This window comes from Anopheles cruzii, chromosome 2 (genome assembly GCF_943734635.1).
Source record: "Anopheles cruzii chromosome 2, idAnoCruzAS_RS32_06, whole genome shotgun sequence".
NCBI classification, from domain to species: Eukaryota; Metazoa; Arthropoda; class Insecta; order Diptera; family Culicidae; genus Anopheles; species Anopheles cruzii.
Genome location: NC_069144.1, coordinates 15,366,200 through 15,383,386, shown reverse-complemented (window position 1 = coordinate 15,383,386; position 17,187 = coordinate 15,366,200). Strand labels below are relative to the sequence as shown.

General features: G+C 50.5%; 1 protein-coding gene across 1 annotated transcript in view; it reads right to left on the bottom strand.

Annotated features, from left to right (window-relative positions):
* Nucleotides 1–5,273: 5,273 nt before the first annotated feature.
* LOC128278518 (protein cortex) overlaps nucleotides 5,274–17,187 on the bottom strand; it is a 13,072-nt gene continuing 1,158 nt past the window's right edge. The window contains exons 2-7 of the mRNA XM_053017247.1: nucleotides 12,314–12,384; nucleotides 7,493–7,630; nucleotides 6,546–7,422; nucleotides 6,292–6,441; nucleotides 5,618–5,737; nucleotides 5,274–5,539 (exon numbers count right to left, since the gene is read on the bottom strand). Of these exons, the coding sequence (XP_052873207.1) occupies nucleotides 5,274–5,539; nucleotides 5,618–5,737; nucleotides 6,292–6,441; nucleotides 6,546–7,422; nucleotides 7,493–7,630; nucleotides 12,314–12,384 (1,622 nt within the window). The remainder of the gene's footprint in view (nucleotides 5,540–5,617; nucleotides 5,738–6,291; nucleotides 6,442–6,545; nucleotides 7,423–7,492; nucleotides 7,631–12,313; nucleotides 12,385–17,187) is intronic.

Here is a 17,187-nt window from a genome sequence, read left to right as displayed (position 1 = left end):
GGGAATTGCCCACCACCATTCGACGGCCATATTGGGTAACAACGTGTTAATTATTTAACAACAAATTGTTCAAACATTCCCGGCAGCCCGATAATTATCACATGATCAGTGTAATGTCCACCGGGCGCCATCCAGCGCAAGAACCAATCACGGAACCTGTTGGGACGCCGGCGTACGAGGTTGCGACAGCAACGCCAACATACGCAACACGGCACATCCACAGTCAGCGTGTGTCTCCAAATCGCGCGAACGTGATTATGGCCGACGTCTGCGCCGAGATCTGTAGACATCAAAGGATTCGTCCTGTACGGGACCCCGGAACCGGACAGGTTTGTGGATGGGTCCAGGTACCACCCGGACCAGGAACACCGGCTTCGGGTGTAGGAAGTAATATCTCGATAATATCCACAATTAAGTGAAAAAGAAAATGCACATTAATATAATGCATGATTTATTGGCACCGTCGCACCGGCCGCGATCAGTTGCACCGTATTAAAGTTAAGTGTTATTTATGGTCCAGTTCTACTATTTTTGTAATATTTCTTACGGCCTTACGGTGGGGTCCGCGGGTCGGTCGATGAAAAATGTGGAGAACCGGAGACAGTGCCGTCCCGGCAGCATAGCGATCTAGCGGCCCGAAGCTGGCGCGCAGGTACTTTGAGGTACTTGTTCGGGTGAAGAAGGAACCCGCCAGCCGTCGAAGCCAACCCCGATCCAATCTCTCCGCATGTGGTGCTGCTCGGCACGGGTCACAAGATTTATGGCACTCCGGTTGTGGCCACTTGTGATCGCGAGCCATACGAAAATTCAACGAGCGCACCCGAAGCAATAAAGCAATGGGGTTGTGTTGGTCTCTGATAAAATATTTGCTAAGCCGCACACCGTCACTACGGAATGTCCGTGGAAGTCAACTCAATTACGCTCCGTTCGGTGGATGATCGTTTTGCGAAATGATCGATCGCCGGGCCGGGACAATCTTAAGCGCGACCCATTACCCGTCGGTTGGTGAAGAGGCAGAAAAAAACGCACCTTTCATAAAACATATTTATTAAGATTAAAGAGGACGGTCCCCCGGGAGACGGGAGCAAAAAGTGGTACCCAGTTTCTGTTTAATGTTGCCGATCTTGCTCGCAATCTGCGCGTGACGAAACATCAATGAAAACCGTCCCTCCTGTCGATAGAGATGTCTTTCGGAGTGAGATCGTAGGGGCACCCGGAGCTTAATATCTCAATCAATCTCGACATCTGGTGAGATCAATCATCGGTTCGCGCAATAGCGCAAACAGTCTCTCAATAGGGGCCCAAACAAGGGCCTCTGCCCGGCCAGGAGCATCCAGATTGTCAGCGATCATTAGCGCCTGCTTTCAATTTACTAAGTATCTATTTTTCAGCTCGTTGTCGTCGTCGTAGGTCGGACCGGACCGGAATGACGACGCCGCCGACGACGTCGTCACTTGCGCGTGTACCTGGCTATGATAAATCTCTTTCGTATGCCTGCGACTTGTTTGCTGATTAAATCAAGCAACCATAAGAAAAATGACGCACTCCAGCATGCATGCCCTGGCATGGCATGGCATGTGGCGAACCCAGGGACCCGTCCCGTCACATGCTCGCCACACGGTGCCTGGTCAAATACAAAAGTGCTTCAAACGACAACCAAATTCCGAATCGGCCCGGCCGGCCGACCCGGCAGTAGTGGTCCCTTCCCCTGTGACAGGTCTGGGGTTTATTATTGCGGGGCAACCAGTTCGGGGCCCACAATTATCGCGCTACTTATGACTATGATATGACAGCATGATAATCTCCCGTATGACGCGCCCCGTACGCGAAAGGAAAACATGTGCGCCACGCCGACGGGCGGCTACGTGCTTAGAATGCCAACCGGAATGAGCATTTAAACATTGTTGCAACGGCACCTAGCCTTTTGGTGTCCACGGACCCACGCAGCATGACAGCATGAAGCGTCGTCGTCGTCGTCGGTCAGTCTGGCGGCCAACGATCAACAATGTGTTGATGTTGGTGCTATTTTGTTTCATTCGCATCCGCTTCGTGTTTTGGTTTGCGCAATTATGCAACGGCTAAGAGGAACCTTATGCTCATGCTTGATTCACCTTTGTTTATTTTTCATCTATAATTTCCATTTTACCCTGGACTTGGCTGATTTTCAGTCGATATATGGGAAAAAGGACGAGTATCTTTATCGATTGATTTATCCCGATTAAACTATTTTGCCAATATGTTATTTATTAGTCGCATTCCGAATTCTTTCCCGACACAGTGCGTGAATCCAAGAGAATGTGGGTTTGATGTCTTAATCCAGCCGCCCTCCCGTGGTAACTTTTGCGCACCGCATAAAGAGGTACGGAACTCGTACCGAACTGATGCTGGTGCTTATCTTCACGCTTTCTCTCAGCTCGGTCAAATTCAGCAATGTTGATCAAGATTTATATCAAACCCCCCGTGGTATCTGATTGTGTCCGATACTGGGCTAACATCGTGTTCCGACAAGGATTCAGCACATTATGTTTGAATTCTGCCTTGATGTTACAATTTCGACACAATCTGGTGCAATCGGAACATGGCGCAATATGTTTGGAGTCGCGGCATGTCGGCTCGATTGTGAGGGGAGATATTTTCAATTAGGTTAACAGACTGCGGCTATACTTGGGACATTAATTGGCACGAAGAAGAAACAGGAAATGGTACGGTTGTTTTGACCATATTGGCACAATAATACTAAAATTCAATTGTAAACGTGACCATCACGGCCCATACGCGGCTAATAACCGTTTGGCCAGTTTAAACACGGTGTCACATCAAGAAGTCTTTGACAGATGATTTGCGCTACGTTAATTACGGCACACCACAAAAGGATTGTGTCGAAGCGACCCATCTGCTAGCAACGTAATGATCGCTATCTAGCTTCGAAAGATTGACAGAAGTGAGACTACTTTGGGAGCATCCTCTTGTGATCGTGCATCGCTCTGTAACCTGCGCTTCTAGTGGGCCTACGAAAGGAAACCATTTGCTAAAATACCTCTTCATATTCTGACCACTGACAAGCGGCCGATTTGCAGTGACGGCCCAGCACACGACAGCCAGTGGAACGAATGAAGCCGTGAATCGATAGATTGCAAATCGCGAAGAAAATCGTGTCAAGTCATCGACACAGGACCGCCATACCGGGCATTGAGTTAGCCAGGCGGCTCTGCTACCGGTCTTAACGCCGGCATTAACACCTCCGATATGCACAACACACCCCGGAGGAGGGCGAAAGTGCCGTCACGATTCATTAAGACGAGGAGCTAAGAAGTGTTGATAATTTGCAAGTGCATCGTGATCCTGTCACTTGGCTGTCGCTCAGCCAGAACGCGCGCGGCTTACGCGCGGCCGGCAAGTAGCAAGTGCTCTCACGCCTCCGTAACGGGATCATTCGGTGGCGGTGGCGAGGTTTCAATAATGTGCCCTGGAACGATATTAAACACCGTCGCCAGTAAAGGTTGGTGAGTCAAATGAAATGAAAATGGCGATGATCGCAATTTTCGATAGTTACTGACGCTTATTTTAATAACGACTTTCAGAACCTTTCGAACGCTACTTTGTTTTTTTACGAGCAAAGTTGACCGATTTTATGTTTATTGTTATGACAAACGATCTACGGGCAATATCGAGTAATTGAATTTCAGAGTAACTGGCAGTAGATTGCATCGATTAAGGGTGCAAGGGTCAAATGGGCGTAATTAATAACGGTTGGCTTGATTGAATGAAATTAATGCCCAAAGCTTCAACCAACAGTTTCCACGTGGGCTCCGTAAGCGACTATGGCAATGTTTTGAGAAAAGTCCAACATCACCGATTAACACTCGATGCAGATAGACGCCCGCTTGAATGCTGAAAGTCTTGTGAGTCATTTCCATCGGTTGGCAGTGAATCAGCAGCTCGCACCCCACCGCTATCGTAGCCAGTGTGTGTTTCAGATTAAAAGATCGCCGAGATTTATTGCATCACTTGCACGTTCGCCTCGTGATGGCTCAATCTAAATCAATCACGATGAAATTCCAGTCACGACAACGTACACGGAGTTGCCATCGTCCACTCAATCCATCGGACGCGAGTTCGATCGCGCGCCAGAGAAAGTAGATCGCGGCATGCTATCGAACGCATCAACCGTCGGAATTCGCGATCGCAGGAAGATAAACGCGTCTGGCCGCGGCAGACGCGTTACATATGGGACGTGCAGGAACCATTAGCCAATAGGCCGGTTCACGGAGAACCGTGAACGCGATGAAAGCGGTAGCTTCTCGGTGGAGGTCGGCCAACCCTGTGGCAAACCTGTTCGCCGAGGGATGGGTTGCATTTCAACAACTAATAAATAGCATTAACATTACGCACCGATCGTGCCTGATAGGGGTTCGTTGGAGATCGTTCTCGCATGCAATTTCTAAATAGCCTGACATTATATGCATAGCACTGGGTGAAAATAGTTAGCAAACTAGTTGGACAGTGAATATGCCCAAACGGGGTTCGAAACGGAACGTAGGGCCGTCTGCTATTAAGCATATAAGTCATCCTCCATCAAATAGTAATTCGTGAATAATGCTTCCATTAGATGGGCGGTGATAATGGGCGGCCACACAGCTCTACAGCGCTTACAGCTTTGTGCAGTCAATCGCGGGCCCATGCCCCCGCGACGCGACCACTTCCATTACTGTTAATCGCGTTTGTTCCACGGCGTAAGATACTATTCATACTATTTACGCTCTGGAAATCAGAAGCCGCCCGCTGACCAGCCGGCCAGCCGGCTTGCCGGCCAGCTGGTTCCAGCTCGTTTATGGTAAGCGCATTATAGATATGACTGCCGCTCGGATTAAGGTTGACAAGCTTAGGAAAGTTTCGCTAATTGATTATCCGCCTTCGCGGAAGGTTGTTAGCCCCCGGTCCGCATCGGGTCCGCCGGTTAGTGTTGGTGATCTCGGGACTCACATTGAAGATACAAATTTATTCCACCGTCAACGAAATGTGCAGTGGTGCAGCAGTAGAAACACAAAAACCTATACACAAATCTTAAGTTCAAAATTATTGTAACACATAAAAAAACAAGAAACAGATCCATCGGAGGGTGCTGTTAGCTGAAACGAGCCAGAAAGAAAGGCATTGCAATAGTGTATAGTTCGCTTCGCGGTTCGCCACGATTGCTAATTTAGTTACCTACCTACCGTACCGACCGCGACGTGGGCTTAGCCCTCCGATCAACGTCAGCGCACGACACTCCGTCAGCGCATCGGCTTAAACAGCAAGCTCGACGCCAGCGCCCGGCAAGGAGCTTCACGGTTCCGTTTGCACTGCACGCGCCCTACCTCGCAGTAGCCGATGCTGGAGCACCGGGCGCATCCCTCGGTGAGCAGCTGCGAGTCCAGCCCGAGGCACTCGAGCCCGTGGGCCGTCGGTTCGAACTGACGTTTCGCCTTCCGGCGCTTGTCGAACGACGAGATGCCAAAGAAGTTCCAGATGGCCAGCGTTTCGTCGAGCCCGATGCTCGCTGTGGACGGGCGCAATGGATCAGAAAGGTGCTTACCACTCGCTCCCCCCCCCCGCACCAAAATGGCGTGTAACTTACCGAGCTGCAGTCCATCGGGGCTCCACAGCAGATGCATCACGGCCTCGTCGTGATTGCGCAGAACGTCCACCACACGGTCGATCGACGCTAGGACCAATATTTCCGGCGGCTTTTCACCACCTGCCACCGGCGCGAAGAGAAAGGACGGCATATTAGGACGGCGACCACCACCGGGTGGCCTTTGCTCCGTTTATTAAATCCGTATCATTAAAATGTGGAGTGGACCGGGTATCCGGTAAATTGCTCGATCCCGCCAACATCGATCCTATCAAGCCGCGAACGCACAGGTCCCGGCCCGGCCACGAGAGTTGAGAAAGTTGTTGCAGTGGCTGTTTCAATATTGATGGGCAGCGAAAGGGCAAAGTATCATCTCGTCGGCCCATCGTGGGCCCGATTGCCGATGAAAATCCTTCCCGCTCCCGCTCCAGAAATATAAATCCGCCCTTTGGAAGGGCGGATGGTTGGAGAAAATTGTGAATCGTCCTTCGAATCGGCCGTCAGGTGTGTGGTCCGGGGACACTTTGCAGAGGCGCGCTTCGCCTCTTTCGGCGTAGTGTCGCTGATCGCTGATACCAATAAACATTGGCACGGGACCGCCAGTACCGCCCCCCAGCGAGGACGACGACGACGGTGTCGCGCGATTAGTCGCCTAATGGTGGGTAATTACTACTTACCAAAGTACGAGTAGCAGACGACCAGCTCGGCGGAGATTTTATTGAACGACAGTGTCGTCACCATGCAGTCGCAGTGTAGCCGCCGATAGGACGACAGCATCTTGCGGCTCGGGATGTGGTAGATCGCAATCCCGACCGGCACCGAGTTGACTGCAACAAAGCAAAAAAAAAAAACAAGCATCACGGTTAAACATCCGGCGTTTAGGTGGTGGTGTTGGCCCCGAGGGCGGTTCTGGGCCGTCACCGGCACGCACCGATAGCGATCTCGTCCTCGCGCCACGGGTGCCAGTCGAAGAAGGCCATCGATGGGCTCTTCCACTTCGTAACTGGCGTGAGCTGGCCGGCGTTCCACGACCAGATGAACACCGCGCCGCAAGTGTCGCCCGACGCCAGGTACTTGGAGCCGCAAGAAAACTTCATCGCCGCGACCGCCGCCCGGTGGACGTGGTAGCCGCGGTCGAGCTTGCGCTCCCGCTCGCTGCCCTTGCCGCGCAACTGCACAATGGCGATCGCACCGTTCTGCAACCCGCACACCACGCACTGGCCGGTGCCGTCCCACACGAGGCAGGTGATCGGATAGCAGTGGCTCGCGTCCAGCTGCTGCAGGTAGCCCCGCTCGCCCACGTTGTTGCCGAGCATCTGCAGGATGCGCAGGTACGAGCGCTCCATCATAAACACGGCCAGGGCCAGCTGATCGCCGGCCGGATTGAACGCGATCGACGTCATGAACTGGGCCTGCAGCCCGAGCGTCGCGTCCGTGTTCGGCGTCCAGATGACCAGCTTGCTGCGGAAGATCGCCGCTATCTGCCCGTTCGCCGACCAGTCGATGATCTTCTCGTAGTCCTTCTTGATGAGCGGCAGATCGTGGACGGCCTCGATGAAGCCGATCGGCTTCGAGCGCGGCTGACAGCTCCAGTCCAGCCGTTCCGTGTTGCGGTACGTTGGCCGGGCGATCCACTCGAGGGTCGCGCGCACCGATGGCCACTTCCCGGTGGCCGCTTGCTGATGCTGCTGCTGCTGGGCGGCAACATCAGTGAACCGCAGCACTGAGTCCCTTGGCGGCACCAGCCCCATCACGTCCTTCAGGGCGTTCGAGTAGTGTATGGAACACCAGTAGCCCGGCACTTTCTTCTGAAGCAAGCAGAGCAAACGGTTCGGTTGGTTCGGTTAGCGGTTCCGACGCGGGGGCCCGATTACGCACCATCTCCATCGGATCGGTGCTCGGTTCCGATCCCGGTTTGCAGTCCGCCGTGAACAGGCCCGCCCGGGACAGTGCGTAGCGCCGCGGGATAAACCGATCGCCGTACGAATTTGGCACAAAATCCACCGGCTGCAGGATCTGCGGAAGAAACCAGGATGAGGCGGTGGGGAGTGATGGTGCACTGCATGAAGCCGATACGGACCGACGGCCGGGCCGGGCTTTAATTGCCCGCCCTGCCATCGGCTCTCGGTAATGGATCATTAGACGGGGCCCGGACTTGTGGGGTGCAACGACAAAAGAATCCCAGCTCCCAGGCCCCCTTCGCTCGTTCGCTCGCTCGCTCTCCTTGCAGCTCCATTCTGGACGGACGGCCAGATAAAAGCTAAAAGCTCCCGCGTCCCGCCGATAACATTATGTTCACCTGGGGCCCCGCCATTCGATGTCGAATGCAGTGATAAATTTAGACTCGCCTTCGGCCACTAGGGAGTCCGATTTGGGGCCGTGCGGGAAGCCGTGCTCTTTGAATGGCCAAATCGGCCAAATGCCCGCGGCCGACCGGGCGTACTTACGGGCTTCGCCAATAATTAACTACGATAAGTGTACGGCAGGACGAACGACGATAAAATTTATGATAATTAAAAGTGAATCCTTCGTTGGCTCACTGGCCCCGGACCATGGAGCCGAACGGAACAAACGGTGAAGTGACCTCCCATTTAAAGTCCCAGTGTTCATTGAGAGACAGCCAGCGAGGTACCGCGAGCGGGGCCCCCGAAAGCTGCGCATTCCCCGGTCGCGTGGTGGTGCGTGATGGAATTGGATCGATGCTTTCGTGTCCCGAGCGCAAACGTGAACTCGTAAATTATGCCTCCTGCAGCGGGGACACAATCCCGTGTTGGCGCGCTCTTCCCTGTCGCGGACCGAGAAGGGGCCTCCGGCCGGCGTTGCGGCTTTGAAGCGGCCAACGCGGCCAGCGCGTGCCCGGTGCCGGTGCTTTGTCGTGCTTCGCCCGTAATTTATGGCCCCATGTTGCGGGTATGTTGCGAGCCCAAAACATGCTATAATGTGGTGCGCTATCACGAGGTGATCGCCACCACCGCGAACCGGAACACAGGTTCTCGATTAGCAGGTTGCGGTACGGTCCGTTCCGCTGCGATTGTGTGGAGCCAAAAAGTCATTTGGTTTGCATCAAAAAACTGTTCGAAAACTATCCATATCATTCGCCTTAACTCGAACTAACTACAGGTTATTTATTGAAAAAGAAAAAAAAAACATTTAAACCCCAAAATCCAATTTAAAAAAAAAGTTGAATGATTGAAGTCTTTCGTCCCAATCTGCAAGCGACGAACCCGTTCAACCGTTCGGTCGGTCAGACAGCACTCTCATTCATTCCGCAGTTCTCTCGCCTTCGACAGCAGGTTTTCTCCAAGGGTCTCCGTCCTCAGTGAGCGAGAGACGGAGCGTGCTGTGCCGCGAGTGCCGTGGGCTGCGACGATTGAGCCTCGTGCACGAAGCGTGCCATTGTTGACCGGCCGTCCGCCCGTTAAAACGTGATCCCGAACACCGAGCCGCCCGAGAAGTCAGCTGTTGCTGCTGCAGACCCTACCAGACCCTGGAGGTCGTTCGACTTACGGTACATTGACTGGGTTGGGCGTGTGCATATATAGTACGTTACGCGGCAAACTGTCAGCGCAAGGAACGACGCTCAGTCGGCGAGGATCGTGCTTTTGAGAAGGTGCTCGAAGGAGAGATCGTCGATTCGCGAACGCGAATTGAGCGTGCGGACCGACCGAACGCTTCTAAGCAGCCGGCGGCAGGCTCGGGAGATCGTTTGAGCCTCGATCACTGGGGGCCCTCTAACTGGAGCTCTCCTTCGAGATCGAGCAGCGGTGGAGAAAACCGCGACCGCGAAGGCGGAATTATAATTCGCTCACCCACCCCGAGATACCCGAGACCCCGTGGGGCCATCTAATGCAGACCGCCGAGGAAGGGGTTCGTTTTCTTATTAAATCGCTCTGACACCGCCCGATCGTTGGCCTAACCACACCACACCGCACCAAGAGAGAGAGCGAAAGAGAGAGAGAGAGAGAAGGGGAAAGCGATAGAGAGAAAGGAGCTGCAAGGTAGAATGAGTGGCAGCAGTTCAACGCCATTAGAGCCACTGCGGGGAGAGAACTAGAGCAGCGAAGAGAAAAAACCGAACCCACTTTTCTAGAGCCTAGACAAACGAGATCGGGCGGGATATGTGTGCGGCTCGGCCCTCGGTGGAGCCTAGAGCCCGGGCCGGGTCCTACCTGCAACGGAACAATTGGATCATTCGTGCAAGTGGAAGTGGATGCTGCAGTTTGTCGCGCATCTCGAGCCGATGATCGGCTCGGACCCCGGACCGGATGGATAGAAGGACAGCACCGGGCCAGGGCAGCGCACTGCACCGAGACGGGCATACGGTGCAGCAGAGTGTCGCGCTGCAGTTTAGTAAATATGCAGTGTTTGATGAAAGCGGTCGACGCCTACTGCTCGCTGCCGATCGATTTTGTGTGTAAGCTTCACTGTGTTGCGTGCCAAAGCTCTCAGTAAGCGCCCATCGTAGTTGCTCATTGACATTAGTAGTGCTCCATGTATTTACATAACGATCGAACTGAACAGTCTTTCCTGTGGACTGTCCCAATTCGTAGGAGTGAATTATTGTTTCAACTCGTATAATCAAGAAAAGGAGATTGATTGGTGTTGTGCAAAAGTGATCTGCTGGAAGGTTTGGAATTGTGAGCATAAACGTACCGGTTGCTTGTGATCTGATCCTGACCGTAGCCGCCCTGCTGGCTACCCTGTGGTTCAATTTTCAACTTTGAAATTAGCTAAAACACCACCGAAACGGAATGTAAATGAAACGCCACTGACCGGAGAAGAGAGATTATCAAGTTTGCATGAAACGGTGCGAATAGATTCGGTCCACAGTTTATGAAGTTTAAAGCGAAACTCCGTCACCCGATAGCCGTTGGCGGCGGCCGTGCGAGTGGTAAGTCCATGTACGGCTCGACTCGAACCCGAAATGATATGCCAAAAACTGATTTTATGCTGTGAGACCATGTAAAGACACAAAGGACATGCTCTTCAAGTTGTATACCTGATCTTGATTGAAACGATACTACAAAGAACCGTGCATCAGTTCCGCTTGTCCAGAAGCGGATCATGAAAGGTGGTGTTTTGAGAGGGCGAAAAAAAAAACCGTTGAAGAAACTGCCACCGTTTGACTGCGGCAGGCTGAGGTGGGTCACAACTGAGAAGCCGCCTCGCCTGGCGAAGAAAGGTCGAAGGGGACCGGAGAAGCCACCGCCAGCCAATGAGACCAATAACTGCGATGGACAGGGTCCATCAATCTACCAAATTCCACACCGCTGTTCACTTCGGACCCAGCGGCTCAGTGGCTAGTTTTTTTCTCTTCTATTTTTCTTTCTTTTCTATTGCTTATATTTCTTTCACTCGCTCGAATGATGAACTACCAATTCAAACATGGTACCAAACGAGATGATTGAGGTGCTCTTGGGGGCTCCCGGCGACAACGAGTTCACGGTAGGCGGCCTCCGCGTTCAACAGAGAAAAAAAAACTAGTTTCGGTAACGGCGATCAAAGTTGAGCCACGGCAAGTGATCATGTGAAATGAAATATCGAAGGCAGCTCACAAATTTCGGCCTTCCCTCAAACGACCCGCGCCCTGGGACGCCCCTCGTCGTCTGACCTTCAGGACGACGAATCTTGTAGTGATCTGTCATTTTTTTGAATGAATTATTAATAAGGCTTCAAATCTGGACCACGTTATTCGAGGGTATTTTAAACGTAAATTCCTACTTCGCACGGCTCACAGGCCCTCGGAAAGGTGCTTTGCTACCGGCCACCAGCGGGGCTCGAGTCGGTCCTATTTATCGACCATCTCTTGCCAACCGATCGGTCGACTTTGAATGATAAACCGTGAGGCATTCCACGCCGACGGCAGACAGAATGTGAGGTTACACTCCACTATCGCGTTGCAGCGATCCATGGCAAATGCCATTTCTAACGCGCCTTGCGGAACTGCTTTTAAATTGAATTTTAATAACATAACTCCCATAACAAACCCCGAACGCCCCTCGAAGCTGAGCGTGCCGCCGTGGCTGAGGCAACCTTCAGAAGCCCACGGCACGGAGCTGGCGATAGCAGCTTTCGAATGATAAACGTGAGCTGATAAAAAGCCTCGCGATCGACTGCCAGAAGGCGATGGAACCAGATGATGGAAAACCTCTCGGCTCATAAAAGCCTGCCTTCGGATCGTGGCTTCTTGGGCGTTTTTTGCGTTGCCTCATGACGTTGGCCTTGTAATGGTTATCGATGGAAAAAGAGCGACTCAACGCGTAGCGGTCGGTGGCAATTAGAAAAGAAATTTCTCTCCCCTGGAATGACCCTGGATGTGGTAATTATTTATACGAAGCATAACTTGACAATGTTTAATTAAAACCATGGTAGTAGAATTGTGCAAGAGATCTTACTTCAAGCGATCGCAATGATCTTCCCTTCAAATCAACTTCATATCAGCCATGTCACAGTGGTTCCGCTCGACTTCAATTGCAGCATATGGATTCTGTGCATCGTGTAGGGAACACCACAGAAATACCTCTTGGTCTTCTGCTTTCGATTCTGAAGACGTGTCCAATTAGGAGACACTCCTCTAGAGCCGGAAAAGGGGCCGAGCAAGAAGGAATTGCACAACAATTAATGAACCAACGGCTCGCATCATCGTTTGAGTGCTATAATTCTTTCTGTTTCCTGCTTGCAATCGCTGGCGCTGAGTACCAACTTTTTACGGAAGATCTTCACCTTGACCAACCACTCGTTTGTGGATGGGTTAGAAGCATTGCAGAGTCCTGTTGTCAACCAGAGCGGTTACAAGAGTAAAAGCGCCCTTGATTTCTTGTAAAGCCCCTAAACAAACAACAAAAGCACAAGAAAACGAGCATCAACAAACAGACGGACAGGTTGAGATTGGAGAGCATTCCAATGCTATGAGCCGGACGCGACGAACGGATTTCTAGCATGACTGACACATTAAATGATATGAATTCAGTCGCCTGTAATTAAGCCATTACACTGCACAATCAAGAAGTAATGAAGCGATACTCCGCTGTGTGCTTATTCGTTTGTACCCATCTCTTGCTCGGGCTGAGGGTTTATCATTTTATATTGCACGGCCCAAGTCATTTCTCATCCGGCTGCAGTGCCGTATCATAGCCGTGGGAAATCTACCTTCGCTTGGGATGATTAATTTATGATTTAAATCAACCATATGATCCTCAGTGATCCACGCTCACCAAGGAGTGGTTATCCTCCTGCGGCGTGTTAATCAGCCACACTTGAGCAGAAATCATAAAATAAATGATACATTTTATGCCCTGTGAATAATTATATACGCTAGTGCTGACACGGGCACTGCCATGCGATTCGGTTTGGACTGTAGTTTAATTGAGTTGTAATAATCAAACACGCTAAAAAGATAGCTTCGGGACCATGCTAAGCCAATCGATCCTATTCCATCACTCACTATCATCTAATTTGGCAGACCCTTTTCACAAATTTGGCTCACGGGCTTTTGGGCGTTGATTCATGCGAAAGTATTTCCTGTGTGAACGAGAAACGCTGGCTGGCTTTTCCGTGTTTCCCTCTTTAATTATTATCGCCATCGCCACTATAACGTGATTATCATAATCAAACTCCGAAATGATCACCAAAAAGACTCCGAGAAAAATGAAAAAGTGGATCACGTTGAATGGAGCGGCGAAGGGTTGCAGAAAAATAGCGGAATCAAGCGGCAGCAAATCAATCATCATTGATCGCCTTTAATTCCTTTCCTTTTCGTCCGTTCGCCTTTCGGCAACATTCCGTGGGGAGCCTTTTGGGGACCCCAGGTTAAAAGCACACCGAGTGCATTCCAGTGGCCAGTGAAACCCTTTGATTGATTTTGATAATTGGAACCTCGTTCGCATTTGGCACTTTAGATGCCGATTCCCCTTTTTGCACTCCTTCATGAAACATTCAAATTCGTGATGATCAACGATTCTTGCTACCGTGCTGTTTGAACGAACGATCGATGAGTGGATTAAACGAAGCTTATTGAGTCACACTAGTCTTACAGCTGGAAATCCAATAAAGATCCTAAAGCTATAAACGGTAAGATGTCGTTGGAAGAATGCGTTCCCCTTCGCTTTTCAAACCACGCCTCCGTTGCCGTTGCGGCTTCTGTGAACGATGAATAATTAAGCAACATATGCTCAGACGACAAGTGGCTCCATCCCCGGCGGAGTTCAACGGAATTCACGCTTCAGAGGGGGAAACTCCACCACCCGAAACGTTGCTGCCTCATTTATGGGTCTTTTCTATTGGCCAACGCTCTCAGCAGGTGCTCAAGCGTAACATATTGCAGTGCAGGGGCAGCATCTAGCATTCCACACCCGGCTCATACCTTTCTGGTAGCTGGTAGAGGAATCTTTCGGAAAGCTTTTTCAAAGTACTAAGCTTATGCGAAATAGACGCCAGTTTTGGGTCCACAATTCATAAAAAGTAATCATAAAAATAGTCGAACCAGAAGAAAAAGTGAATTGAAATGGCCGTGTCGTGACCACAGCACGAAGAGCTTGGCCGCAGCGAGACAACCGAAGACGAACTATGTTAATTAAATGCCATTCCTTACGGGGCGATCAGATCGCACGGAATTGTCGGACCGGAATTCTGTGCGAATCAGTTTAATTGAACATTTTCCAGCTCTACCACCAGAACGCGATCGGCACGTGCCACACACACAGCAGGGTTTTGAGCAGGAGCACACACGCAACATGATTGCGTGGAGAAGAAATTCCGAAAATGGCATCAAGACGATCGGCACTGATGATCATCAGCGTGGAGGAATCATGTTTTAATTATCGCGTCCAATGATAACGCCAAATAGGGATCCCCCTGTCGATGCCTTGTTAGGAAGCAAAATTAATATCTGTTACAAACAGGAACCGTAGTCAGTTGTATTTGTTTTAATATTAAACCGAAAAACTGCACCATGTTCTGATTCTAATAGGTATTCATAAACAATAAATCTAATTTAATATGATTTCAGTGTTATTAGCAAAACACAGCACCAATTAAAAACGGGACAGCAAATGTCGGTGTCAGTCGGCGGACAGTTGACAGCACCGTTGATTTGTCTTTCCTGTCGAGCTGGACAAAAAAGGGTCGCGAAGCGAAAACCGGATTTCGGGTGAGCCCTCCCATTCAGTCGGGGTCGGGAACATAAATCTGGGCTGAGCAAAAATAAAAACTTACCCAGAAAGAGTGTGGCCGAGTTTAATGTTGGTTGGCGTTGCAATAGGTGTGATGTTTGCCGGAGCAATAGGTGTGGAACCGTGGGCCGTATGTAATCGGGACGGATATCCTGGCTGGAACTGGAATGCTGCCCGGTGCGTTGTCCGGTCCGGTCAGCATTTTGTGTGTGCCACGCAGAAATCGGTTCGCCAATATATCAAGCCGATGAATATGCAACACTCAATCATTTTAATTTTTACTACAATTTTATACAAAGTCTTAAACTCTCTCTCTCTCTCTGTGCCTGGTATGATCGTTGGACCTTTGTTCGCTTCGCTCAATGTGGCCGCGCGATTAAACACGTCCCCTGTTGTTTGTTGTTCATTTTTACGGGTTTTTAATTCAATTATCCTCTCATTACTCAAGGCATAATTTACACTTAATAAGCGGAAAATTCGAGATTTATGGCTTCAGTCATTGTTTATGATCGCGATCGATTCGTGGTTTTCGTTTTGCCATAATTCAACGGAAAACCTGAACCCGTCCTGGGATCGCGCCTACTTACACGATCGGCACTCGGCCACTCGGTTCACGCACCCACGGCGATAGGAAGCTAATTTATTTTAATTGATTCTCTGTTCGAAACAATTTAAAGTGCATCAGGTAGTCGATGTTATAAAATCGGCTCCAAACGTGGATCGCGGCAAGAAGTATGATGAAATTACTACATGTCGGTGGCGGTGCGCCCGTATGTTCTGCCAACGCTGTTCGACCCCGGCTTGCGCTGGGAGCTTGTTTAGTTTGGTTGTAATGGGCGCCTTTAATCGTTGAAGCTTGCAATTATGTTAAATCTTTATGTAGTATTACTTCTCCGGTGCGCCGGTTTAGGAGCCGCCGGGAGCGGTTTAATGACTTGTACGAGTAATTAACATCCGTTAGCGGCTCCGCTAATTACTTACGGTGTGTCTTTGCTCCAGAATTCGAGCATTCCGACCGACTTGCGGCAACACACTACACGTATGCAATCAATTTATTTATTTTTAATTTAAAGAAGCACAAAATATGTTCCACTGCACGCCATAATTAAGACGTAATGCAGAAGTTAATCGATGAGTGTCCATTACGGAGCATCGATGTCCCCTCAACCTGGAATCCAACCGACGCGGCGCGGCACGCTCGTTCTCGATAAGTGGCCATATTTATTGGCAAAAGTGCAGCTGAGCCCCATACGTGGTGTTTACGGAACAGATAATTTGGAGTGCGAGTCGTAAATGGCCGAGAAATGTTACATTATCGTATGCTCAATGTTGGCTATCGGGCATCATTAGAAACGGCTGGCCTCGACCGTTCATTAGCGAATTGTTGCTGGGCACAAAACGGGGTTCCGTGTAAAATTATCACCCAAACAACACCTTAAACAAAGACAAAGACCGTTGATGCCGCATAGCAACTGGGCGGAACTGGGCACACAATCTGCTCAAGGATTTCCACATTCCAATTACTTCATCTGCTTTGTCCATCTCTGGCGAGAACGGTGGGTAGCCTGAAACAGCACGAAATATCACGCCGAGTCTGCTGGCGCCCAGCATGGGTGGACACGGCACTGGACTTCGATATGATGTCGTTTCGTCGTAACGACATTTTGAGGGGCTGGAACTGCTACTGGACTGGCTCACAAAATGGCGCGGGTCCTCGGGAGCTGTCCCCATTCTAATTTAAATACGAATCATAAAAGAAATGAAACGAATGAAATGGGTAGCGAATACCGTTTCGCTGGGACGTCTTCCAGTAGCCGGGGTGACCCCCCATCGTGTCGCAGGCCAAGTCTCCCGCGGATTCTCCGTTTATTTTACTCCACTCCACGCTGCGAGATGGAGCCCCATGCGATAAGGTGTATTTTCATAAAACAACAGTCAATTATTGAAATGATATGCTCCACGGAACTGGGATGGCCACACGACGGGATTGCCGTTGCTATTGTCCGTAGCCAGCCGCCTTGCGGTGGGACACTTATTTATGTTTAGATGCCAATAAATAAAAGCGCAAAAGCGCTTATGCTACTCGCCCCGCATTCCTCGCGAGGCGGTCCTGGCGCACGTTATCAAAATTTGAGTTCGAGTCACAATTCCACCCGACGCCAGTCGTAAAGCACACGATAATTGAGCTCAACAATCATTCGCGTTGAATAAAATAAAATTACAGTAATTTAAGACATCGTTGCCCCGCGGTCAACCAGTGCCAGTTGCCGAAGCCCGCCCGTCGCTTCGTCCACTGTTTGGACTGCTAATTATTATGTCACTCGGATGCATAAACTTACCGCGTAATGGCGAGTGATTTCGAACTGCGGCGAGTCGTTGCAACTGCCTTCGATCGAATTTATT